The sequence below is a fragment of the Triplophysa dalaica genome, chromosome 7, assembly GCF_015846415.1.
Source record: "Triplophysa dalaica isolate WHDGS20190420 chromosome 7, ASM1584641v1, whole genome shotgun sequence".
Lineage (NCBI taxonomy): Eukaryota > Metazoa > Chordata > Actinopteri > Cypriniformes > Nemacheilidae > Triplophysa > Triplophysa dalaica.
In genome coordinates this window covers 9,432,414-9,458,867 of record NC_079548.1, presented here as the reverse complement: position 1 = coordinate 9,458,867, position 26,454 = coordinate 9,432,414, and the positions used below count along the sequence as shown (strand labels likewise).

The window sequence follows — 26,454 nt, the reverse complement described above, 5'->3', positions numbered from 1 at the left end:
AATAAACATTACAGTTACCTTAAAATGAACATTTGGTTACATTACATTAGCCAAATAATGAATAAAACCTGTAACATAACACTATATTTATTAAGTATAATGCATAACTATGTCTGGAAATAATTGTACATAAATCATAAGTGTTGCCTCACTTTTTCTTGAGTAACACACATAAGAAAACAAACAATCTGTTGAAACAGTAACACATTTTTAACAGGTGTACCATTAGGAACACATAAATGAAGTCACAGAAAATATAAACCTTCACAGATGTGTGAATAACATTTAACCACACTTATGTATCTGCTTCCGCTCAGCACATTGCACGTTTCTGCTCTTCCTGTAGCAGCTTTTCTGACATTCAGGTCATTCTCGACAGTTAACTTGCGACAAAACTGCTGATGTTGAAAAATGTAACATTTAAACGTAAGACAGTGCTTAAGTGTGGGTGTTGTGTGGAACCTGATTCAGCTCAGGACTTAAGCATGACATAGACAGAAAATAATTTACCGGAAATTCATCATGGTCTGATCATATCATTCAAAAGGAACAATAACAGTGAAGTGAAAACAATACATAACATTCCAAGTATTCAAATGATGTGTTTCCATTGTTTCGGTGGCGATTATTTTGTTTGTGCTTTTTCATTAAACCACATCAATAAGTGTTATATGGTGTTAAAATGAGATTTTTGGAAAAATGTTATTATTGGACTCTGATATAGGCCTACTAGATAGGTATTAATAACAAACATGGAAGATAACTGAGATTATAATAAGAATAATAAATATTGATATAACATGAAGAGTTTGGATATCCATTAGTTCCTCTAGAATACATTTTATTTTGTTATATAAAATAGTATAATATAATAGAGGGGATGGCCGTTTGTTATTGTTTGTAACCAAAGGATATTCCCGGGAATCCCAGTGGTTCTCTTTTACTTTTACTCTGCTTCTGCTCGGATTTAATTACTTTCCGTTTAACGTGCTCTAAAATCCCCCTGAAAATGTGAAAATAAAACTCACACAACGAAAATGAAACGTCACGGCGAGCTCCGCCCCGTTCAGAATTCGAACAAATAGCTGTGCGAAAATTTGCGTCATGATCGTGGGCGTCCAATAAGGGCCGTCGTTTCGACTGCACCCGAAACGCGTGACGCGTGCATTACGTCATTACTCGTCGTTTAAACATACATACGCCCACCAAAAACACGACGAGATTCCGTATTACGATCCGGTTTTATAGTAGAGCACCGGTTGATTAAACCGCCGTTAGTGGATTAAATAACCAGGACTCAAATTACGTGTAACAACATTAAATCACGTTTTACGAATTATTTGACGACACGGAGTATCAAGACAACGGGCCACTGTCGTTTGTTTAATCGCTGATCTATTGTTTAACGGTAACGTTATTGTTAAATTATTCAAAGAGCCTGTGGAGTAAAGTCAAACGAAAACGCGATCGAGAAGCGAGACCTTTAACCTGTTTGTTGTCGGAAATGGGACTGCTGTTCGCCAAACTGATGACTGTGTTCGGGGATAGAGGTAAGAAGGGGGTCCGGGGAAAGAGGGAGCAAGTTTAAGCATGAATCTCTGTTTTTATTGTATTTAAACGTAGCTGTGTTTTTATTTAAGCAAATGACTTAATGTCGATTATTCCTTTGTTGAAGTGGTTTTGTTATGGATTAGTATGAACATGGACAAGTAACATTATATTAAGCTGTACACTTCTCAGCGGTTCTCAAACTTTTTGTTGTAAGGCCCCCTTTGTGTAGTATGCATCACTTTGCGGCCACCAAATATATACTTACAATCTGTAACGTAGCGTTTTAATTAAACCAAAAACATGTTCAGTTATATAATGCTGGAACATACATTTTGGGTTGGTGGGCTTATTTTTCTGATTTTTGATTTTATAAAAATGATTTTATATTTCACAAAATGGGACAAAATCTGTGCCCCCCTCCCTGGATCCATCCTGGGCACCCAGTTTGAGAACCACTGTTTTAGCTTACACCATGTCCCTTAAATTGATTTCATAGTTCATAGTTGATAAGTACTCTACCAGATAAAACACCACCACCTAGATCACTGTTTATGTCGGTGGTTTCGAATGTTCTGTTCTATCACACCTTAGATAAGTATGGCTCGTACATTCAGTCATCTATGTTCAAAGATCAAGGAATTTCTACTTATCTGTTGTTATTCTACAGTTTGTGTACCTAACTTCTCTGAACTTGTTCGAACTCAAAGTGTGTGGTGTGGATTTAAAAGTTGATCAACATAGTCATACCGAGCAAATAAAAATCACATTGTTTACACTAACATGCCCCATTATTTCTTTTAGAACACAAAGTAATTATCGTTGGTTTGGACAATGCTGGAAAGACGACCATTCTCTACCAATTGTAAGTGAACATGGGGAATAGTGTTCATGGCAGTCGTAAACTACAATCTGCTCTGTTTTACTACTTAAACAGTGTCATGTTGACATGTATCTTCCCACTGTGCTGTTTAAATAAAATTCATGCTCTTTTGTTTAGTTGTTTTTTATACATTTGCAAATTTGTAATGAATGCGTTCTTGCTCTCGTTCTGTTTAGTTTAACTAAAGAGGCTGTTCAGACTACTCCTACAATTGGGAGTAATGTAGAGGAGATCTCGGTGAAGAAAACACGCTTTCTCGTCTGGGACATCGGTGGCCAGGATAGTCTCAGAACTACCTGGAACTCGTATTACTGTAATACAGAGGTGTGTACTTTGCTGATGTGAAATGTGTTATGTAAAACACTACTGATTGCTGTACCTGTCATGTCTCTCTATCACTGAGCTGTGTAGAGGCAATAATGTGTAAGAATATTTGCATGCACGTTGCCTTTTTAATGTTAGCTTGGTCAAGGTCATTTTGGTGTCAGTCTAAGAGAGTTCATCAAAGTATATTCATTTATCTCTCTAAATGCAACAGATTGTCATAATGGTGGTTGACAGCACTGACCGGGAGCGGTTGACACTCAATAAGGAGGAACTGCATCGCATGCTCGCACATGAGGTTCGTTTGCTTAGTCAGCAAAGATTTTCGTGCTTTTTCTATATTGTGATCCTAACTGATGTCATAACTTCAGTTCGTTCTGGCTTGTTCTCCTTTTTCATCATCTACATAGGATCTACAGAATGCATCTGTGCTGGTTTTGGCAAATAAGCAAGACATGAAAAACAGCATGACGGCCGCAGAGATTTCTCAGAGTTTAACGCTCAGCTCGCTCAACGCCCGATCCTGGCATGTCCAGGCCTGCTGCGCTCTCACTGGAGAGGGGTATGTGTGTTTCAAAGCTTATATAGGTGTATATGTCAATATATAGAGTAGACACAAGTGTTTAACCAATCTAACAAACACATATTTTTCTCATTCATATTGCAGCTTACCAGCAAGTTTGGATTGGATGCGTACCCGTGTTTTGGCAAACTAGTCCACAGTCTGTGCTTCTTCTTAAACCCCTTAAACTGTTGAAAGAGAGGCCCACTTAAACTTTTACCCAACTCTCAGTGCCTCCTTCTGCACAGCACCCTGCTCAAGGTACATACTAAACCCTGGAGGAACATGCATCGTCCACCTTCACCTCAATTCTGAACTATGGATACCGGATGAAGCATGGAAACCCTGCATGTGTGTGTGTCTGTTTGTGAGAGTGTGTACTGTATGTGTGTAGACACGTTTGTGTGTATATTTGTGTATCACATGACTCCGTTCTAGAGGTCCATATTTTTACATGACATGTTTACATTACAGTTTTTTTAAATGAACTTAAATGATCTGATGTGATCACGATGACCATGTGTTAAGCATTGGCCTCTGCTTTGGTAAAGCGAATGGCTTTTACAGACAGCTCCGCTTCACAAGTGGAGTAATTGTCTACGGAAAGTGATGTGGGACGGTATTGATTTGTGCTGAGCCACTAAGCTGTTGAGCAAGCATTACTTGAAGTATTTAAAGGGAATTGATGTGTGTGAATGTTGTACAGTTGTTTGCATGCCGAAAGAACAAAGTGTTTAAGTATTTTATTTTTAAAAAAAGCCTGGATACAGTATGTTTTCGTATATAATTTTGTACAAAAAGAGTTTTGTACAAATAAAAATCTCTACTAAAACCATGGTTGTTAAAATGTACTTCAGAAAAAAATGTATGCATAAAGTGATTCTAAAAGTATAAGGCAGTAGTAGTGGAGTGAGTACGACTCAGAACAGTTTATACCCTTTAAACAGCTTCTGGTCTGTGTTAGACCATTGTCAGATCAAATAGTGGTCGACTTCTCTGGCCATTCAGATGATAAACTGTGCCCTCCCTATAGACTCATATGCTAATATACATGCTCTTGTAATGGGTACTTAAGGTCCATATACATAGACTGGCCTGCATGAAGGATTGGTTTTGTTTTGCAAATGACCTTGGTTGATTACATTGTGTATGATTTTACATTTATGCATTTGGCAGGTGCTTTTATCCAAAGCGACTTCCATTGTATTATACATTTGATTCTGACTATGTGCAATACCCTGGGATCAAACCCATGACATTGGCATTTCTAGTGCCATACTCTAGTCACTGAGCCACAGGAAATGGCAATATTTTTTAATGGTATATTTTTTAGAGGCAATCAAAAAACAAATGGTTGTCTGAATTGACATGAGTAATTGCGCCCCCTGGATGAAGTAATCAATCAATGTGCACATTAATAGAAATACTCATATTCTGCTGTGCAGAATTTTGAAAGGATACCTCTATCCTTATATGCATAAAATGATGCGTTGGAACACAAATCTAAAGCGAAATCTCAGATGTTGGTTGTCATTTCGTGAGTTCAACTACTTGGGGTCAAAACACCCAATCTGGGAACCCTTTAAAGGAAAAGTTCACCCAAAAATGAAACATCTGTTACAAATGACTCGCCCTCAAATTGTTCCTAATCTGTGTGGGTGAACACAAATATATTTTTGGAAGGATGTTAGCAACTGAGATTTCTAGAGCACCATTGACTACCATGGGTGAACTAATTATTGAATAATCTTTTGTTCTGTTGAAAATATTTAGGAAATCTCATAAATCTCAGTTGCCAACTTTCGTCCACATATATTTCTTTGAGTTCAACAGAACAAACTTGTTGCATGAAACTTGTTCCTTAGACGTTTGGGTTTAGCTCGAGTAAACTCTGGCTTCAAAAGTTTGGCTTTTGCATCCTTATCTTCACTGACCTACAAAAAGATTCTAAACAATTGTAATTGATGTGAAAACACAGGTGGACACCAGTGAGTGAAGTATTATGTCTATTCTGTCAAACTGCATCTATTCCTTTAATTATTAATAACATACCCGTATTAATCTGCCTTGTTCCTTTTTAATGTTGATGTTCCACTTTAACAGGCCAAATAGTCACGTGGCACCATTCAAAAAGGTTATTAGACCAATGCAGAAGAACCTCCACAGCAGGAACAAGCCATTAATTAAACGGTTTCTCCTTTGGCTGGGAAATGAACCAACAATCACACCTTTATGCACGCACCCATTAAACACTGTCTGATTACTCATGTGAAAAAAGCACCTGTTTAAATAACTTATGTGTGGGGGTATAGCTCAGTGGTAGAGCATTTGACTGCAGATCAAGAGGTCCCTGGTTCAAATCCGGGTGCCCCCTGGTTTTGTTCTCAAATCATAAAAAAGAAGACAAATAAACAAAACTTCTAAAATTGATGTTTATCAACAAAGCGTAAAAATGATACACCCCAAAACAAGCAACCATCCAGAGATATCTGAGCACTTAATCATATTTCCTCGAAGACTTACTTCCTTGAGTGTTGAGATGCCCAGCGATAGACATCACACTAAGCATGAGGAAACATCTTATCAAAACACTACACTCTGCTTACTCTCAACGTTACCAATCAGAAACATTTCCTTAATCCATCAAGATTTTTGTAAGCTAAACTACAAAAACAGAGTGGTCGAAAATCTTCATGATTATGTACATTTTATATTTATTTGAATTCACAGCTGATAATGACCTCACAACTATTAAAAACTCTTTATGTCATGACATGAAGTGCATTATCATAGTATACTTCACCAACGCTTTATGCTACAAAATGATTTAAATTAAAGCAATGGAAGAAAAATAGAGCTTGAAAAACTAGAGTGATGTATTTTGTCATATATCTAGTATTATCTGGTCTGCAATTACACATTTCTTGGAAAATAATGGTTCTATACAGAACAATTTAGTTTCCCAAAAGAGCCACTTAGTCAAAGTTTTTATATTCAGACGTTCTACAGTTATAATAGTTTACAATAACCATTTATTTTGTCTTCTGTGTCCACTTTTATAGACAGCAGAACTCTTCTCTACTTTAAATAACCTGTTCTGTCTTTATTAGCCTTAAATAAAGAACTTGAGACAAAAAAGTTATTCCAAAGCCTAATAACCTCATGTGACCTGAGGACTGATGTTGACAAACCCTATCCCAAGCTTTGTTTGTAAAGTTCGTTTAAAGTATTCTGGAAAAGAGGGGGCACTCGGATTTGAACCGGGGACCTCTTGATCTGCAGTCAAATGCTCTACCACTGAGCTATACCCCCTGATAACAAAATTATTCACAGGTGAGCTATTCACAGAGTAGTCACCTGCTATTAAATGACTATTGGGTGTGTATGTAGAAGTGAGTGTCTGTTTTGTATGTTTTCAGAGCTGTGTGCGTTCAACCCGGTATGACTGTGTCTAGAGTACTGATACACATAGGAGTCTGTAATGTAATTGTCTGGATGCCTAATTAATCCATTCTTGAAGTGATTTGTGAAATTATTTGTTGGACTTTTCTGTCTAAGTCTACCTATAGACTTTTAGCTTATTTAAATGCTTATTTTGTCTTATTTGAAATAGTTTAAAGTCACCTGAGGCCCCCTTAGACATTTGCTGAACCCCCCAATAGTGAGGTCTGGGCTAATAAACACTGATGCAACCAAATTACTCAATGGCATGCTTATACTTTTGATATTGCATGTCTTTTAAATCTTTTCTTCAGAATAAGCCTTACGTCTAAATTGTTTTGCACAGTTTCTATGGGTGAGACCCAGCAAATAATATAAAATTAAATTTTATACATTTTATGTAGGAACTTATATAGGATTTTTTTAACTGTTCAAAATAAATGCTGGTATATGACGTTTGGTCTAATCTTTCATACAGTTCTTTAAATAAAAGCAGTGTATAAATGTACATATTTTTACATTTTGTCCCAAGAAAATCATTGATTATGAGCATAATGAGTATTAAATGAGCATACTCTCAAACTTCTCTACTGGGCCTACTAGTAGTGGAATGCATGCAGTACTAAATTTGGCCACCAGGTCTCGCGCAAGTATTTTGTCCCATCCGATTCATAATTTACAAAAATTTCGAGACGTTAAAATTACGTGATACAGTGTTACTGGACTATATGTGACCGTTAAAAACAAATCTTATACACAATATAATTAGTTGTTTTCATCTTAAAGGGATAGCTATCTAAAAGTCTGTTATTATCATTTACTCACCTTCCTTTATTCTGTTTATTCACCTTCATGTAGGCTAGTTCAAACCCTGTGTAAATTTCTTATTCTGTTTTTGGGTGAACTAACTAACTAGTCTACTCCTTAAAGGGGGAGTTTGTTGAAACCTGGTTAAATACTGACTTTTTTACAGATATAACATTTGTACAACGTAATCGTTTGACTAAACATCCCGAGTTTGTTGAGATGTTTAAGCTTAACGATAATGATATCGGCAAAATTCGAGTAAGATGGTTCATATTTGCAAGTGAAAGTCTACCACTGAATGGCCAAGGTTGCTTGTCTCTGCGCGGGAGCGCGCAGCAGGACACAGCGGCAGTGCCGTGGGCGCGCCTTCCGTGTCGGATTCGTTCGCTGACAGCCAGCGGTGCGAACTGGACTCATCAACGGCAAGCGATCCGTACCTCTCGCGTTATCAACGAAATTACACTCTGCGGGTCATTTCTTCATCTCCTTTTTAGCCGCCGCACTCACCCTCCAAAATGAATCCACTTTGTGGCAGATGTAACCGAGTGGTGTATCCCACGGAAAAAGTGAATTGTCTTGACAAGGTAAGGCTAAGCGAAACTTAGCTCACGCTAGCATAGCTCACACCTTTGGTCATGATGATGAAGTGTATGTCGCGTGTGTCATATTTATAAGTCCCGTTTAATAACATGGCCCGAACGAGGCATTTGATTTTGTGGTTAGTCAGATTGTGATACAACGGAAGCGTCCGAGCGAACGGGTGCTGCAGCCCTTTGCTAGTAAAGCAGAGGCTCATTGTGATAACTTCATAGCATGCTACAAGTTGCCGATCGTATAACGGTTAGTCGTTTTATTCACGTGAAACGCGGATCAGACGGGGCAGATATCGACATATCTCTGCGTGGGAATCGCTATTTTTTTCGCACAATACGTGAGCAAGAGCTCGTTCGTGGCCTCGCTCGAGAGGAGGAGGTTTGTTTATGACGTGTCAGTCTGCCCAGTGGGCGACACGGACCCGAAAAACCCACAACATACCAACGAAGTTGTGTCAAATGCTCAGCGTTGATACGGTTTTGATTCATAATGTATAAATGAATAGACAGCAGCATTCATACAAGATGTTTACGCATGCATGCTTTTTGGTGGACATGTTTTTTTTTGTTGTTGTCCACCCAAGTTTGCAGATGTGCAACTTTGCATGTGCACAACGTCAGCTCGAGGATGCCTTGACCTCCTTTAATTCCGAACCGCGCCTAATGTAAGCCTTTAATAGAGCTTGCTTGCAACAGCCGACATCATACGGGCCTTTCATATACACCGTGTTTAAAATGTGCACATCGTTGCTTCATGTTTATCAATCGGAGAGGAAGTGTGGCTCGACACGCTGTGGAGCAAGAGATTTTATACACAGACCCTCCCCCTCTTAACACATATCCTTATCGCTCTGTGGCGAATTCTTTCAGTGATGACTTGAGTTATGAATTGCTTCAGTGGGTGGGGTCGTCTTGGTTTATGTTTTTATGCAGTACAAGTGCTTGCCATTGAGAATAACTGGGATGGGGGGAGTGATAACGTGAGTAATGGACGTTAAAAGCACATTCATCGATTGATGGACTCGGATAAAACCGACTTGATACAATTTTCTGCTAAGGATCGCAGGCTGACGTATAGTGCGTGTATGAGGGATTCAGTTTACGTAAAACGGTAAACGTGGGGAGCAGTGGATGCGTTTGATGCCACACCTCCCACCAATGCCGTCAAAGAAGCCAAAGCGGCAGTGAATGGTACAGGTTCTCATTCAGTGCATGAAGGAAAGTCAATCTGCTTCAGTGCTTGAGTTCTTTAACTGTCATTCTGGTAAGAAGAACCACACCCGAGAGAGGTGGTCTAGAGGGGTTATGAAGAAAAATGCCCTGCTGTTTTACAAGTGACATTTAAATGGACAGTCCTCCCAAAATTGAACTTTATACTTTTGTCGACGGGATTTGAGCTGGTGCTTTTAACTTATTTAATTGTAATCAATTTCATAAAAATGTCAACCGTATGATGAAGGTTTTCATCATACTGATACGTCGGATATCAACATTTGATTGTCTCTTAAAGCATAGTTTTTCCTAGCCATAAGGGAATTATCACATCCAAAAGGATCAATATTCCTCATAAATGAGGACCTGAAAATGAGTAACTATTTCATGTTCTTTAAATAGCCATCCCTCCTCCATTTTTATTGCTTTTGGTTTGAACAATTTAATTCACAGTAATCCTAAATCACATCCATAATGTATTAACTTTTCCCAATTTTAAAATAGATAATTAATTTATAGATTTATATTTTTCTGATATAATATATATATATATATATATATAAACAAATGGTTCAAAATATTTTCAATAAATGCATTCTTTGTATTTCAAGTTTTGACTGAAAATGTCACATCCATAATGCTGAAATTGCCTGTTTGCATTGTATTGGTTACCTTTCTTTAGTTGAACATAAACTAATAAATTATATTAAGTTGACATTACATTATCTTGAAAGCTATCAAAATGACTACAATGGGTGAGCCTACGCCAGGACTGTGCCTTTGTTAATTTTACTCTATTGAAGTTGCTTTTATTAAAATTCCTTAGAAAGAACATTACTACTCATCTTGAGACAAAACAATGGCACTAACATATTTTAAGATATGTCCACGCAAATTATTATCAGTTGAGACAGCTCAAAACTTATTTTAGTCTGGGACTAGTCTTAAGACTTGTCTGTGATACCGGGGCTATGTTTGTAAGAGAAAACGATTTATATTTTGAGCTTATTTAGCAAAAACTAAAGCACTTCCCATATTTAAAGATTGCTAAATAAGTAAAAAAACAGTACTTGTTTGCTCACACACCTATTTTTTTGCATCAAATACATCAACCCGCTGGAATGGTTACTTTAAAGATGGTGATTACGGTTGATCAGGAAAAACTGGGGATGTTTTTATATTTTGATGTTGTTCCGATACAGAGTTTGTCTTCAGACTAGCGTGTTCTAACATTTCGAAGACATTATGCATGACTGTGTGATCACCAAACAGAGAAACAGAAGTGTTAAATAAGAAAGATGAACTGACATCCTAATTATACACGTTGCAGTTGCATGCACGCATGACTGGCTGTTTACTTAGAAGGAATGTAGGGTATCAGGTCAGGTCAGTCCCTCAAGCCCATTTGTCTGTGTACGGTCTCTGTTATCAGTGAAATACTCCTGTGGTCAACATTAAGTAAAGAATTTACTGATCAAAGTTTAGCACAGATTCCAATGTATATGGGTACAATCTACATGCGTTTCTGAATCCTGAAATATGCTGCCTTTGAGGTCAGTAATGCACAGGGGTAGAAGGCATCAAAGCATGTCCGTATCGAATGTTATCAAAACTTTCTCTATGTATGCATCTGGTAAATTTTAAAAGGAAAGATCAATGTATACCCTCCTGCCTAATGCTATAACATTTCACAGTCCTGTCAGTGCATGAGTTTGCTTGAAAAAGAAAAGGATGGCTGATCAGTTGGTTGACAGAAATATTCTTTCTGGATATCGATATTTATTATAATATATTTTTTACAGTGATTCAGTTTTAGTATAACTAAGAACTAAGCAAGAAATTCACTGTCTCTAAAGCCCACTGGTTTTTCTTTTAGATCATAAGATGTGACAGTATCAGATTTTCAATACACCATTATCATGGCCACGATATCTATTTATTTCTTTAAACCACGATTTCATTCAATTTCGTCTTTAGTCTTGTATTTGGCCAAGAGAAAGTTTGACATTAAAACAAAATGTTAAAAGGGTGCAAAACTACCGCCTACTATGATAAAGTGTCAACCAGAAACTGCCGTAAAATTATTGATGATATTATTAACTGTGTACTAATAACACAATATGGTGCCACACTGAAACACAATCATGGTTATAATATATATATTTTTGGCAATAAAGGTATGTCACAACACCCATAGATGTGGTGTTGAGTTCCATTAAAAGCCTGTTTTACCACAATGCTTGAAATAGAGGTCAGTATTTTCATATGTCAGGGTGTTACCCTGCACAAGTATTTGGTTCTGGAACTTTCTATCCATTTGTTCTTGTCTTGCAAGAAGCTGGGAAATGGTGATGTAACTCACTTAGTAACCACTTGACAACCAGTGTGCTCCTGTAGGGGGTTATATAAAATGTCTTAGTAAGATTTTAACTTGAATGCCTGATAAACCGGTCTTTATTCAGAATAGAAGCAACCCCAGGTTGGCCATCATTTACAACACACATTTGCGTGAGCCTGTCTTTCCCTCCAAGAACTTTCCAAGAACAAGCACTTCATTGTTTTGTTCCATTTAATCCTCGGGGGCGACTTTGCAACATCCAAAGCGACACTATAGGGATTTCAACAAGTTTGTTATTTGCTTTTCTGTAATCGATTTGCAAGTAATTTCCCCGTCGCTCTTGTGTGCAAAACATATATTTACGTGTTTTAATGCTTCATCCGTTCCTCTTGATCTCTTTTAGTTCTGGCATAAAGGATGCTTTAGCTGTGAAGTGTGTAAGATGACTCTAAACATGAAGAACTACAAAGGCTTTGAAAAGAGACCATACTGTAATGCGTAAGTATCTCTGCTCTCCGTATGAGTATTATGTGTGTTGGGCCTGTGAAAGGTCATGTGTGCACAGACAAGAGCTGATTTATTCAGTCATTTAATGGTAGGACATTCGAACATTCCAGTTAATACACAACAATGAGCCATACACACAGAAATGAATCCACGTTTTTTGAGTTCACCTCAATATTATGTCAGATATGTCGGCTATAACATCTTGTAGTGTCTCTTCAATCATCTAAACTTTTTCTTGTGGGTTTTTAGAAAAATGGAAACAACACTTTCTAATGTTTAATAATAGTGTTTGTTTATGTATTTTAAGACCAGTTGTATTAGCATACTGCTTTGTGACAGCCACATAAAACAGATATTAGGTATATTTGTGTCCAGCTGGCATAAAATATGCAAGTACATCTCTTGTGGTATTCCTAAAATATAAGTTGAAAGTTGCAAACTCAACTATCCCTCAAAAGTGTAAGGATTCTTGTTGTTGAACATACGCTCGGACACATGCTTTAAATACACCGGGGGATTTTAATGTTGATTTAGCAAATGATTTACGTCCCTGACCGTGTATCTGCTGCTGTTTACTCCGTCCTTATTTTGAAGATAATAAGTGAACATGGTTATGCCATTTTCTCTTGTATGTAACAGATAAAGATGTTGACTACTTCTCAGAAAGAGTGGCCTGGTCTAAATGACATGCCCACCAGAAGTGAAAAAATCTGATAAGATCACGTTGATATCTTCTGCTAACTGATATAATAACAGAAATTGAGGCCCATTTAGAGTGTCTTGCAAAAGTATTCATCCCCCTTCATTTTATTCACATTTTGTTATGATGCTGCCTTATCTTAAACTTCTTTAAATAAATAAAAAATACATTAATCTACACTCCATGCATAATAATGGTAAAACAAGTAAACAGGTATGTGACAAGTTTTCAAATTTATGAAAATTGTACATTGCATAAATATTTATACCCTTTTCTGGGACACTTAGAATTTAGCTCTTAAGTTTTAGTGTGCTTTTTTGATGATTCTACACTTCGAGTGGAGTTAACCTGTGGCAAATTCAATTGAATAAGTATGATTTGAAGCGGCACATACCTTTCAATAAAAGGTGCAACAGCTGAAAATGCATGTCAAAGTAAAAACCAAGACATGAGGTCAAGGGAACTATGTAGCCTCTGTTAATCCTTAAATGAAAGAGGTGACCTCCTGTCCAAACTGAGCCATCGATGGAGATGGGTCTTGGTTAGAGAGGTGACCAAGAAGCTGATGATCACTCAGGTTGAGCTCCATGATCATGTATGAAGATGGGAGAAACTTGCAGAAAGACAAACATCACTGCTAGACTCCACCTATCTGGGGTTTATGGCAGAGTGCACAGACTTGAGACTTTTTGCTCAGTGAAGACACATGAAACTTGAAATATAAAAAAAGATATCTTCAACGAATCTTTCAAACTGTCAGAAACAAGATTATCTGGTCTGATGAATCTCAGTTTCATGCAGCATGTCTGGAGAAAACCAGGCACTGCTCAACACCTGTACAAAACCATCTCAACTGTAAAGTGTGGTGGAAACAGCATCGTGATGTAGGGGGGGGGGGGGTTCAGCTACAGGGCCTGGGGCATTTGTCACGAGTAGAAGAATAGTTCAACGGCACAAAATACAGAGATAATGATCATGAAAACATAGCCCAGAACCTCAGACAGTGCAGAAGATCCATTCTCCAACATGACAATGATCCTAAGCACACAGCTAAAACAATGCAAGAGTGGCTTATGGACAACTCTGTCTATGTGCTTGAGTGGCCCAGCTAGTACTGAGGCTTGAACCCAACTGAACATCTCTGTAAAAACCTGAAAATGCCTTTCTACTGATGATCTCAATCCAATCTGGCAGAGTTTGAGAGGATCTGATGAGAAGAATGGCAGAAAATTGCCAAATGCAGATGTGTAAAGCTTGTTATATCATACCCAAAAAGATTTGAGTCTGTTAAGGTGCTTGAACCATCTTCTGAGTTAAGGGTATGAACACTTGCAATGTCTTTTTTTAGTTTTTCGGTGTCACATCTGTTTTTTTCTCATTAGTGTGCATGGAGTGTATATTAATGTAAAAATAGTAATAATAATTTAAAGTAGTTTAAGATAAGGTAGCAGCATAACAAAAGGTGAATAAAATGAAGGGGGATGAATACGTTTGCAAGGCATTGTATATGTTTAGGTTCGTTTTCCTCCCTGTGCCTGTAGAGCCTTTTTATCGAGCGCATGGAAGAGGACTTTTCACCAATGAATAACTTAATGCAAATTAATGAAAATAATACTTGTTTTATGGCATCTCTAAGATATATCTGCATCTATTTTTTGATACGTGTTACTATATTTATGTTTTCGAACTAATGTTAAGAGACAGAATTACAGTTTGAATTTGTTTAGTTGCAATGGTTTACTAAGCATGTATTGTTTACATGGTATTTGGTGGTGGAAGCACACCTCTGTTTGTCTAGAGGTTTACTGAGCAGATTGGCAGTCTGATAGGGTAACCCGCAGAGGACAACTATGTTTGTTTTAGGAGTTCCTTACATGTTTTATACACTAAACATATAACAAAAGATAAATGATGGCTGTTATAATAGAGTTAGTATACATTTTTGTAACAAGCATATCACAATAACATTCTCACCAACACGCCCCCATAAAGGTGAAAATCTAATGTGGACATACATGTTTAACTATCACTAATTTATAAGTTTTGTCTTAGCAGCAACACAGTAAAAACAGAACATTTTATTTGCATTAGCCTTGATTTGGGTCAGCTAAGTCTATTATTACCTAAATGAAAGATGCTGTTTAACAATTGGGTTTAACAATGTACAAAATAGACATAGCTATAATTGAATGTTTGGTCAGTTTTTTTAAGGTTGTCTTTCTGTGTTTATAATGTAACTTGAAGAAATATTGAGATGAAAGCTGGTGTGATGTTTTTTTTTGTGCTGTCCTTTGATGCAGAGTAGATTTCAGATCTAACTATCAGTTCTGTGTTTTAGACACTATCCGAAGACATCATTCACCAGTGTTGCAGACACCCCGGAGAACCTGCGCCTGAAACAGCAGAGCAAGATGCAAAGCCAGGTAAAAAGAAATAGGTTTGACATTAGCAGGGCTCTGCACCGAGGATAAATTTGTGCTGGCCTGGTCGGGCAAGAAGTTCATGTTCATTCAGCATGTTCATAGGCCATTTGGCAGACATTTATTATCCAAAATGACTTTGGGTATGACCTTAGGATCACCCGTGCCATGCTCCACCAGTTCAGTTTCTTTATGCAAGTCATGAATACACATGCAGAATCTATAAATGTGAGATTATAATAATTGGACAAATTCAATAGTGTTTCCATCATCCAACCCAAAATATATATTTTTTTTATATTTATTATAGTCATTTCTTAGAGCTGCACCCTCCTGTACACTCTTGTATTTTGTGAGTAAGGAAGGGTGGAGGATGTTGAATTATCTTGATCCCTCGATGAAACTTTTAAGGGCGTCTTTATATGTGGCATAAAGGATTTACCTGGCTCTTCTGCTGTTCGTCTGTGTGTGTGTGTGTGTGTGTGTGTGTGTATTGCAGGTGCTCTATAAGGAAGAATTTGAGAAAAGCAAAGGAAAAGGCTTCAGTGTTGTGGCTGACACACCAGAGATGCAGAGAATCAAGAAAACACAAGACCAAATCAGCAACGTAGGTTCAACACCAAAACATAGGCATTTTGAAGATTTGTCTTGGTAGTAGACACCTGACATTATGTCTAAAAAGCAGTTTTACAAGCAAATGTAAAAAGACACATTCATGAAGAGACTGAGTAAACTGCCGTAATCCTTTACCCAAATTATCTTTTCCTTTCTATTCTGGTTTCACTTTGCGACATTGTCCTCCTTATCTCTCAAATAATATTAAATCAATTTATATAGTTAATCTAAACTAATGACTTATAGGAGTTTGACCTTGATACATAAGCACTTATTTCATCCCACCCTTCCTTTTTCTCACCACAGCTGTGCATTTGTAGTATCTACACTGGTTGCCTGGCAACATTTAGGTCACTTAACTTCCTTAACAATGTCATTTCCTGTTGGTGCAATAGCAATACTGACAAGCGTGAGTGACCCTTTGTGGTCAGTACAGGAACTACAGGTCTCCCACTGGCTCTGAGTCAAAGAGTTTAATTAAATTCAAACCTCTCCCAGAAACCACCACTTTACAAAATGAGGGACTGTTTCCAGAGAGGGATAATTACAGCGTTTGCAAGACAGCAAATTTAGCCCTTAACATTCTATTTATATTCCACTCCTCAGTGGTTTGCGTTTAATACAGCTCACATACTCCATTCAGGCTTCTTTGTGTGTTTTAGATTAAATACCATGAGGAATTTGAAAGGAGCCGAATGGGTGGCGAAGCTCCTCCTCATCACCCACAAACACCTCAACAACACACAACTCCAGGTAAATTTCATGTTTTTGCTTTGTCTGTTGTATAATCAGTAGTCTCGGTTTTCCACAAAAGGATTCAATTTATTGTTTTCTCATAGCATATCAGCCCCCAGCAGCATCTCAGAACTATCACTATGAACCCGAGCCTGTGCGCCAGGCGGCTGCCGCCCCTCCTCCCAGCTCTGGGGTAATAATGAACTTTACCGGTCAAACTTTATGCACGTACACATTCCTGTTGCATTTAAAAATCAGTCACTTTAGGTATCATGGTTAAGATGCCAATGTAGGCATGTACTGTAGTTTGCATTTTGGAACACAAACAAATCATTTCATTCAGTGTGTGTCAGTACAGTCTCATGTGCACATGTTTCAGAAGCGCTACCGAGCCGTGTATGACTACACCGCAGCTGATGAAGATGAGGTGTCATTCCTGGACGGTGATGTAATCATGGACGTGCAGCAGATCGATGAGGGTTGGATGTATGGGAGAGTGGAGCGCACCGGCCAGCAGGGAATGCTGCCCGCTAACTACGTAGAGGCCATCTGAAAATGAGAAGGAAAAAGAGAGGGCAAGAAAAAGGGAGGGATAAAAGGAGAGGGAGTCGCAGATGAGTAGCTGAGTGCCATTTCACCTTCAAGATCTTTTTCCTCTATTCCTGCACTAATTGTCTTATCAGGGGTCGAGCCTTATGATCCAGTTACGATCCAAAACAGGCATAGTTCAGTAACCGCATACAGTATAACCAAACACAGCAACAATGCATACACATACAAATATCACACATATACGGTCAATTACAATTTACTACTTTTCCCATATCATTCTCAAATATGCATTTCTCTGTGTATTGCTTTTGCTGCCTGTCAGTCTGTCTCTTTGTTTGTCTTTTCTCAGTTTTTTCTCAGTCCTGAAAAGGTGCTGTCACAAGTGGCACTTAAGTCTTAAGAAGACTCGCACACACCTACACACAAAATACATAACCACATAGGCCGCTGAAATATTTAGGGCCTGCTACGGAGCACTTCAAACATCTCAACACTTTGTATCAGTTGCCATGACAATAAGTGAAAGAAATGATTTCAAACCTCAGTTGTGAGATCTCTTTTTTTAACTACTTTTTGTTTGATATTTTATTTTCATCCTGTAATTGTATATGTGATGTATTTAGGACAGTTTCACATCTCATTGGTTGTGGGTCTGTAGCAATGCTTGAACATGAGATTTGGTCATTCCAATCATTCCATAAGTCTGGCCACTTGCATCATGTAGTGAAACGGGAATCTCAAAGGCTCCTCTTTTTCAACTGGATGTACTTAAAACTGTAAGAAAGGAGCGGAGTCTTGTGCTATCATTTACTGAAGCTTATCTTTCACATTCCTCCCTGTATAAAACCAGTTAGAATACATGAGCCTATTTTAGTTCTGCTGCTCCTGCTTTTAAAATGAAGAGGAAATTGTGAAGTGATGTACCTTACTCTTAACAAAAGGGAAAAAAGAAACTGTACAGTTACGGAACAAAAGGAGAAGATTGTAGTAAGTGAGCGTAAAGAGGAGCCCAAGCACAATTCTAAGGACCATTTTAGATTTTAATTTTAATCATTCCATTGGTTCTATTTTGTTTCTGAAGCATTCCATGTGCATAGTTTGAAACTGTATCTCAGAGCTGTTCTGTAAGATGTTGTTATTGATGTTTTTGTTTGTTTGTTTTTCCTCATATCATGCTTATTCTCATTGCCTTGCTGGTATTGTATGAGACAGAATTTTAATGTCAATATCAGTGGAATAAAACAAATCTATTTGTATACCAAGACAGGCGAGTTTGTCAAACAGCTAAGCAGCTAAGCTTATGGAATTAGAATGTTTTAGAACCGAGCATGTATTTGTCTCTTAACTGAAAACCAATGACATGTTGCTGTGCAAAGACTCTACCTACCATTGTTCTCTTAAATGACAAAATATAGATGCAGAGGATCGAAGCAAGTACTCCAAGTGTTTTGTTTTTTCAAGACACTGTTCCCACTAAAGTAAAGTGTTATATTGGGTCATCATTGTTCTCTGTGAAACATATTTTGTTTTCAAGAATTACATCAATATCTTTTGTGAGAGTATTCTATGCATCACATTTCTCTCATGACAATTGATCATAAGCCAACACCTGGTCCCACATTTTTGAGAATGCCATTTCACATGTAAAAAGCAACCATGTCTTGGTGAAATTGATGTAAATTCATAGTGATTGTGCTTTTTTCTAAAGGAATTTTAATGTTTTTTTTATTTATGTGCAAGTATAGTGAGTTTTTTTCAATTTTGTTTTCTACTGTTTTACTCGATAGAGTGAGCCATTCGGTGATACGAGATATCTCTGCAAAAGTAAACTAATCAGATTTTTTCTTGCATTTTTCTGGACGCCTTTTGTTTCAATCCATTTTCTTATTCCAGTCCATCATCTTGGACTCGAGTAAGTCATATGAGAAGTTATTCTACTTGTTCACTCACCCTTTAAAGGAAACACTGTAACACTGTGGAATGTCTCGCTTTGAGTAATGGTCATTATTAAATGACAAATCAGCAAAAATAAACGGGGAGAGTTCATTTTAAAAGGAACTAAAAGGTGGAAATTGTGATGTGACGCCTACATCAATGTCTTAAGTGTGTGTTAATTGAATGTATGCATAACACACTGCATTCAACCTAACATCTGAGAAACATGCACATCACACCCAGACGTTTCTTTATTCCGCCCCGACAGATTCCCTATAATCCTACAACGCCCGACCCATTCGAAACAACCTTTTTCTGTCTGCGTTATAGAATAGTTGTGTAGTTTCCCATACATTTAATACAGACTGGTTTTTAGCATAACCAAACTGGACTAAAAATCGACCGACCCCCTTACGTGTCACTGCCCGGTACATCTTTCTATAAATGAGGATTGTAGTGTAGCGGGCGGGGAGGGGTCTTCACAATCCGACCGTCCTTTCTCATGTAAACACCTGCTTGGGTGACTGGGCATCTTTTGGACCCGCTGCTCTGCGGAAACGCAAACATCATGCTGGACGTCTTGTTATTGATGTTCTTCGCCATCATCGGTTTGATGTTTCTCTCCTACATCATCTACATACTCTGAATGCGGCGGCAGCATCAATGGACCGCCGCGAGAGCAGATGCGTCATTCATGTCCGCGGGAGGAATTTATCCTCAAAGGTTGGCGATGGCGAAAGATATGTATTCAAAATGTATTTTTTATTTAATAGTTTTAGTTTTAAGATGTGTTATGATTTCGGCCATTTTATTAATGATGAAATCATTTAAAATAATTTTGAAATAGGCCTCCTGCATCAAATGACAATTATTACGAAAAATATATAATGAAAGATGATTGTTAGGCCTTTTCATGTGCAATAACTAGGAGTAAAATCTGTTACATATTACAGGGAGCTGTCTTTAGGCCTCTGGGAAAACGGCATTGTATTGAAACAACTGGAAGACGCAGGACACAGTTGCAAGATGAGACTTAACCCTTTCGTCGCGTTAGCACTGGGTCCCACAAACTGTTCCTGGCTGGAGCCTTTGCCATGTATGATCGAGCAAAAGGATGATTCAAGCACTTCACAAACACAAAACTCTTTATTTGCATTTTCTCGTAGAAGACACTTTTAACATACGGTTTGTTAGATTCTACATACGCAGCCCTCCATGGTTACAATGTTTCCACAAAATCCCAAGATTAAAATTGATGTTTAACGGATTGCTTTGAACACTATTCTTCTGTTTTGAAAAAATAACGAATCTGTTTACAACTGTCAGTATACAAGAATTAACACTATTTTCAAATGCATGTATTATATGTCAATGATGGATGTTCATAAATAAATGTCTTTCTTTCAAAATGAAGAGCCTTTGTGGAGAACAGCGTCAACGAATAACCAGATATTGAAGAACATTAGCGCCTTATGGCAAGCCGAATTAGCTTTTAATCATTCTCAGGATATGAATTTTTAATATCAACAATTCAATTTTACTAGTAAAAAATTATCTTTCTTGATATCAACAATGACATTTCTACTAGTAACGCTTGCTATTTTTGATATCAGTAATTACATTTTCACTAGTAAAAATGTGAATTGTTGATACCAACAAAGACGTCATCATTCGCAGAAATGTGTATTCTTGATATCAAAAAAGTATTTTTAACTAGTAAATAACTTAATTCTTGATATCTTTAATTGTATTTTTTCTAGTTTAATATAAAAATAGGCTGCCCTTCAAATTAAATTACAGATATCAATAATTCATTTCTTACATGTTAAAAATCTTATTTTAAATATAAGAAATGCAATTCTTACTAGTAAAAACTTTATTTTTGATATTGATAATTGTGTGGTTACTAGTGATCATGTCTATTCTTGATATCAACAATTGAATTACTACATGTAAAAATGCCAATTTATGATATCAAGAATTATATTTGAACTAGTGACAATGTTTGATATCAACAATAGCAATCGTTACTAGTAGAAATTATATTGTTAAAGTCAAGAACTATAATTTTTACTGGTAAAAATTGAATTTGTTGATATCACAAATTGATATCCTGCGAATGATTAAAAGTCAAATCGGCTTGCAAGAATTTAACATGTCAAGGCACACAATACTAGTGAAAATCCAATTACAGATATCAAAAATAGCAATTGTTACTAGTGGTAATACCATTGTTGATATCAAGAATTCACTTTTTTACTAGTAAAGATTGAATTGTTGATATCAAAAATTAATATACTGAGAATGATTAAAAGCTAATTCGGCTTGCCATTAGCGCCCCCTGGTATTACGACACTTTAAACGCACCACATTTCAAGTGCCACATGACGGAGAATCCACTTAAGCTCAGTGCCAGTTTAAAATAGTTATTTCCCCATGTATTGCTACAACGTTAAATAAATTGGGAAAATAGAAAAACATGTTCATTCCTTAGTTTAAAATAAGCAGAAAATTCAGCTGAAATCGAAGACGGATTTAACGTATCGTGACTCTCTGAATCGTGATCGGATCAGAGTAAGTTCGATCGAGGAAAGTGAAGACTCACAACTCCACTTTAAGCATATTCGAATTCTTCTTTAATTACTGCTGATACTTCATCCGAAAAGTTTGGAAGTGAAGTAGACGGGGGTATAGCTCAGTGGTAGAGCATTTGACTGCAGATCAAGAGGTCCCCGGTTCAAATCCGGGTGCCCCCTACAGTCGTTTTTTAAAATTACATAAACATAAATACTGACATGTAGAAAGAGGCGTCAACACACATACAAAGAAATAGGCATGACAGACAGTGGATAAAGACGCATTTAAAGATCCATCAATAGAAGGCATTGCCTTTGTGTAGTCTATGCTGGATTCACATTACCTACAGGGAGCAGTACTGGACACCAGATGAGCAAATGCCACGTAGACAATGGAAAGAAATACGAGGAATTACAGCGACATCCAATGGTTCTACATTATCCCAGATTGAATTTATAAAATCCATTCAGTTACTTTTTGTGATTTAATGTCCCCTCCTTCAGCACACAAATTCCAAACAAGTTGTTACATGCATCTTAAATTGTATACGATTGTAGTATTTGAACCATAGACTGTATAAAATTAATACAATATGGAATTTGAAAATAATTTCCATCTCTCCTTAGCCGAGTTTTAGTTAAGGTTTACAGCAGTGGCCAAAAGTATGTCCAACAGTATTAAATAATGTCTTTGCAAATTTCAATCGGTTGCATTTGAAGCTTAGCTGAAAAGTAAAATCCATTCCTGATATGGTGTATTAATTTTGTCTAATCGATACTTAAAATGTTTGTTGTCTATTTTATGTACTATGCATGTACAAACAAGTATGCAAGTATCTTTTTCTTGCATTATCACTATCTCTGAAGTTTTTATTACTTCTGTGTAAAATGTAGACTGTAAAAGCTCAGGTGATTGTCATCAGTGACTATCATGAAGAGGACAAAATGTGTCACTATGGAACTTCTACTATTTTGGTTATATCAAAATTCCCACACATAAAACCTAAGTTCCCCAAAACTACGGCACTTACACAAAGCCATTTTATATGTTTCTGTTCCAGACACTGTCTCATAGTGATAGATTTACTTCCCCTGTGAACTCTCTTTCCAACCCTAGAAGTCATGAGACTGAGCACATGACAATGAATGCACACCTCACACGACTTCCACTGGGAATGTAAAGATTTTGCTCACTAAATACCCTGCAACATTTAAAAATTGCAGTGACCACTTTCCTACATAGTAAAGCCCTTAAAACATCTCAGAGAATTTAAAGTTCAATTATTAAAGCCAAATTAGATTTGAATGTTAAATCCTGCAATTTGCAGCCTTACACTTAAAACGGTTAATGTCATATTAATATGATTCTATTGTATATGACATTTAGCGAACGTTTGCCTTACGTATTACATTAAAAATGGTTATAACAGTTCGACAACACAATTTAACAAAGCAATCAAAAACTAGTTAACGTTCACACATCGCAGTAGAAGCCTGCAATGGAATGTACCAAACCATCTGTGAAACAGGGGGTTATTTTAAACAACTAAACTGCTTATGGCTCGAGTACAGCTAGAAATGGTGATTTTATTTTCCTAGCGGACTAAAATGTCACTTCTATGATCTCGTGATACCAAGTCATTGCAAAACCCAGGAATAAATGGTATTGCGTTTTCATAAGTCATCCCCAAAGAAGCGGAAATGGACCCTGCACTTATGGTAGATCATGTGACGTTCTCCATTTCGCCATTTTCTTCCTCTCCACCGGCTATCAGGCTCTTGTTGGATTCGTGACCATCTCTTGCGCTCTTCTCTCACCACTCAAGACCTGTCAACGTAGATTAGTCTTTCTTTAGAGTCTATACATCCTCCCTCCACTGAGGCCTTTCCGTCTTTAGTTTTTAGTGTCCCGAACGTGCAAGAATGTCTGCCCAGAGCCCCGAGTACGCTTCCTTCTTCGCAGTGATGGGTGCATCAGCAGCAATGGTGTTTAGTGGTAAGAAAATCTTCGTTTTAACCTTAAATTGTGTGTAAACTGTTAACTGAGTCTTTTAGATGGTTTGTTTAATTTATATCCCGAATGCTTTCAAGGTTCGGTCTGCATCGATCGAGCTGTTGTGAATGGCGCGATGTTTCGGCTTACTGAGCCCGTACCTGTAGTATAGTAACGTATAGGAAGGTTTCCATCACGGCACATGACGTCTCAGTTGACGTAATGTCTATAAATTTTTTATTTTAATTATATGCTTCATTGTGATGGCTAACCGAATCCTTGGGTGACAAAACGAAGACACTACGGTGTCGGATGAGCCCGAGTCGCAACCTCTCTCCCGTTTCAATGTTTGAGCAAGGACGTCATTTATTTAATGTCCTCTGAGCTGTTATGGATAGGAAGACTGCCTTATGTAATATAACGAAATGGTTTATACAATTTTGTCCAGACATCGTTTCGTCTTAACGTCATTGATTTTTAACATAAGAGAAATCTATTGGTTGATTAACCCAAACAGGTTCAGTCTTATCTACTGCGACAACCGTGTTTTAACGTCTTTTCTTTTTTTATTAACTTACACACCCAGACAGGAACACCCTCGTCAGTTTAACTGTTTCTCAGAGTCACACGAGCATATTATCTTCAGTCAGCAATAGCCAGGCTATCACTTTATTTATTGCAATAGTTCCTTTAAACGGAGCCATTGCCGTCTCCGGGCACCGCGTTTCAATCCGGGAAACATCCAAACAATTTTGACGCAACTCTACCAAGTAGATTGCTTGGTGTAGTCATGTGACTGAAAAGGAAAGCGGTTGACTACTGTTAAATGTTTGCTGACATTGCTTTTTTAAGTACGTAATAAAAGTCACAAAATGACCCTTGGTGCGTTATTTTTTTGGGGGGGGGGGCTGGAGGTTAAGAGGTAGATATTTAAGAGGTAGGTGTTGGAATGATGTTCATTAGTCGGATATTTACCTATAACACTTCTTGGAATACATGCAACCTTATTTGTTAACCTTTTTATCACTTGGCAAATATGCATAACATGATGTCATAAGAATAAGTGTCATAGTATGTCTCTGAATGTCCTCACGATCTCTCTCTCTCTCTCTCTCTATTTTTTAGCATTGGGTGCTGCATATGGTACAGCCAAGAGTGGCACAGGCATTGCTGCTATGTCTGTGATGCGGCCAGAGTTGATCATGAAATCGATCATACCTGTGGTCATGGCGGGTATCATTGCCATCTACGGCCTGGTAGTGGCTGTTCTTATTGCCAATAACATCAATGAAAAAGTCACACTCTACAAGTGAGCCACGCATATTATTTTTGTTTTTTTCCTTCTAATGAAAAGTTGTCATTTAGGCGTGTTTATTTTTTCCTACCAAAGCATTCTTACAACTAAACATACATACATTTTATTGCTGCTCAGTTTTAAAATGCTTGCTCTGCGAGTTGTCATTTATTTTGAACATAAAAATGTAAAATGTACATAATAAGTAGGAACGCAAAACTAGTGTCAAATGTAACGCTGTACCTTAATGTCCTCTGCTCTGTGTCTCCTTAGGAGTTTCTTGCACCTTGGTGCCGGGCTCAGTGTTGGTCTGAGCGGCCTCGCAGCCGGCTTTGCCATTGGGATTGTGGGTGATGCAGGTGTTAGGGGCACAGCCCAGCAGCCTCGCCTGTTTGTGGGGATGATCCTCATCCTCATTTTCGCTGAGGTTCTTGGGCTATACGGGCTAATTGTTGCTCTTATCCTGTCCACCAAGGGCTAATTGTTGCCCTCATTCTCTCTTTATATTAACATCCTTCAACAACACAAACACACACAAGCACCAACACAAACATCCTCCTGAAGAATCAAATTAAATAAATTCACCACCCAAAATAAAGAGGGAGGACTTTATGCGTGTATTGTGAGAGTGCTGTTTGCAAGTGAATGTGTGATTGAATTTCCTCTCTATGTATAGTAGCCTGACGCGTGTTCCCCCCTGTAAATGCGCTTTGTAGCTATTGCTCTTTTCCCATGTGTGTAATTGGATGCCCGCATTCTCCTATGCTACACCTGTTTGTCATCTTTTATTTTGTCATAGTTTTATTCTCATTGGAAGAACAAATCAACTGTTTTGTTTCTCTGTTTTGGGACCATTCAGATACAGACACTGATGCTGAGGACTTCATGTAAAAATATGGATTATTTCTGTTTGTTTTTTGTTCCTACTGATTATTTATGAAGATTTTCGAAATGTTCATTAAAAAGTTTAAATGGATCATAGTCTTTATTGAAATCCTGATTATCTAAATACAATATGTGAGTGTGTGTATCTGAAGTACATACGTATATATCTGTATAGGTAGGTGAATTGCACCGTGGGAAATTTGTGGAGTTTCTTTGTATGTATTGACCATTGTCTTAATCAAGGTATTGATGTGCAAGTTTACTAAGTATGTGTGAAAAGAATGTATATACAAGAACGTATGTTTCTGAGTATGTGGTTTATCTCATAACGTAACATTCTTCAGACATGTAGCGTTTACCTGCAGGTAATACTGTTTCTGGTTCCATTAATGGGTGAACAACTCCAGCGCAGCTTGTCCAGTTTCCAAATAAAACTTCCTTAACCTAAATTGAAAACCCTTGCAGATTCTCTTTCCTGCAGTCATAAACACAGATGTAGGATGATACTTAAAAACACTGATGTATTAAAGTAGT

At 37.5% G+C, this 26,454-nt stretch overlaps 3 protein-coding genes and 3 non-coding genes across 6 annotated transcripts; 5 read left to right on the top strand and 1 right to left on the bottom strand.

The window, feature by feature from the left end:
- The first annotated feature begins 1,201 nt into the window (after positions 1-1,201).
- arl5c (ADP-ribosylation factor-like 5C) lies at positions 1,202-4,152 on the top strand. Its single transcript, XM_056752863.1, has 6 exons — positions 1,202-1,550; positions 2,353-2,413; positions 2,608-2,755; positions 2,970-3,053; positions 3,166-3,317; positions 3,423-4,152. Exons 1-6 carry the CDS (start codon positions 1,505-1,507, stop codon positions 3,469-3,471), a joined length of 540 nt encoding a protein of 179 aa, XP_056608841.1. The 5' UTR covers positions 1,202-1,504; the 3' UTR covers positions 3,472-4,152.
- Positions 4,153-5,619: 1,467 nt separating this feature from the next.
- Positions 5,620-5,691, top strand: trnac-gca (transfer RNA cysteine (anticodon GCA)). The gene has a single exon. It is a non-coding gene; the product is annotated as a tRNA-Cys (tRNA).
- Positions 5,692-6,557: 866 nt separating this feature from the next.
- Positions 6,558-6,629, bottom strand: trnac-gca (transfer RNA cysteine (anticodon GCA)). The gene has a single exon. It is a non-coding gene; the product is annotated as a tRNA-Cys (tRNA).
- A 1,280-nt stretch (positions 6,630-7,909) lies between these two features.
- lasp1 (LIM and SH3 protein 1) lies at positions 7,910-18,501 on the top strand. The gene is made up of 7 exons (XM_056753373.1): positions 7,910-8,149; positions 12,112-12,206; positions 15,254-15,338; positions 15,835-15,942; positions 16,613-16,703; positions 16,790-16,878; positions 17,065-18,501. The coding sequence occupies exons 1-7, from the start codon at positions 8,081-8,083 to the stop codon at positions 17,236-17,238; spliced, it is 711 nt and encodes a 236-aa protein (XP_056609351.1). The 5' UTR covers positions 7,910-8,080; the 3' UTR covers positions 17,239-18,501.
- A 3,355-nt stretch (positions 18,502-21,856) lies between these two features.
- trnac-gca (transfer RNA cysteine (anticodon GCA)) lies at positions 21,857-21,928 on the top strand. The gene has a single exon. It is a non-coding gene; the product is annotated as a tRNA-Cys (tRNA).
- Positions 21,929-23,479: 1,551 nt separating this feature from the next.
- atp6v0ca (ATPase H+ transporting V0 subunit ca) lies at positions 23,480-26,011 on the top strand. Its single transcript, XM_056752637.1, has 3 exons — positions 23,480-23,744; positions 24,867-25,050; positions 25,309-26,011. Exons 1-3 carry the CDS (start codon positions 23,672-23,674, stop codon positions 25,514-25,516), a joined length of 465 nt encoding a protein of 154 aa, XP_056608615.1. The 5' UTR covers positions 23,480-23,671; the 3' UTR covers positions 25,517-26,011.
- The last annotated feature ends 443 nt before the right edge of the window (positions 26,012-26,454 follow it).

Bases quoted from the DNA above. Each gene is read 5' to 3' on its own strand.
- arl5c (XM_056752863.1), top strand. From the start codon at position 1,505: ATGGGACTGCTGTTCGCCAAACTGATGACTGTGTTCGGGGATAGAG. The intron at 2,756-2,969 runs GTGTGTACTTTG...TAAATGCAACAG, and splicing joins CGTATTACTGTAATACAGAG to ATTGTCATAATGGTGGTTGA. The intron at 3,318-3,422 runs GTATGTGTGTTT...TTCATATTGCAG, and splicing joins TGCGCTCTCACTGGAGAGGG to CTTACCAGCAAGTTTGGATT.
- atp6v0ca (XM_056752637.1), top strand. From the start codon at position 23,672: ATGTCTGCCCAGAGCCCCGAGTACGCTTCCTTCTTCGCAGTGATGGGT. The intron at 23,745-24,866 runs GTAAGAAAATCT...TCTATTTTTTAG, and splicing joins AGCAGCAATGGTGTTTAGTG to CATTGGGTGCTGCATATGGT. The intron at 25,051-25,308 runs GTGAGCCACGCA...GTGTCTCCTTAG, and splicing joins GAAAAAGTCACACTCTACAA to GAGTTTCTTGCACCTTGGTG.
- lasp1 (XM_056753373.1), top strand. From the start codon at position 8,081: ATGAATCCACTTTGTGGCAGATGTAACCGAGTGGTGTATCCCACGGAA. The intron at 12,207-15,253 runs GTAAGTATCTCT...TCTGTGTTTTAG, and splicing joins AAGAGACCATACTGTAATGC to ACACTATCCGAAGACATCAT. The intron at 15,943-16,612 runs GTAGGTTCAACA...TGTGTGTTTTAG, and splicing joins CACAAGACCAAATCAGCAAC to ATTAAATACCATGAGGAATT.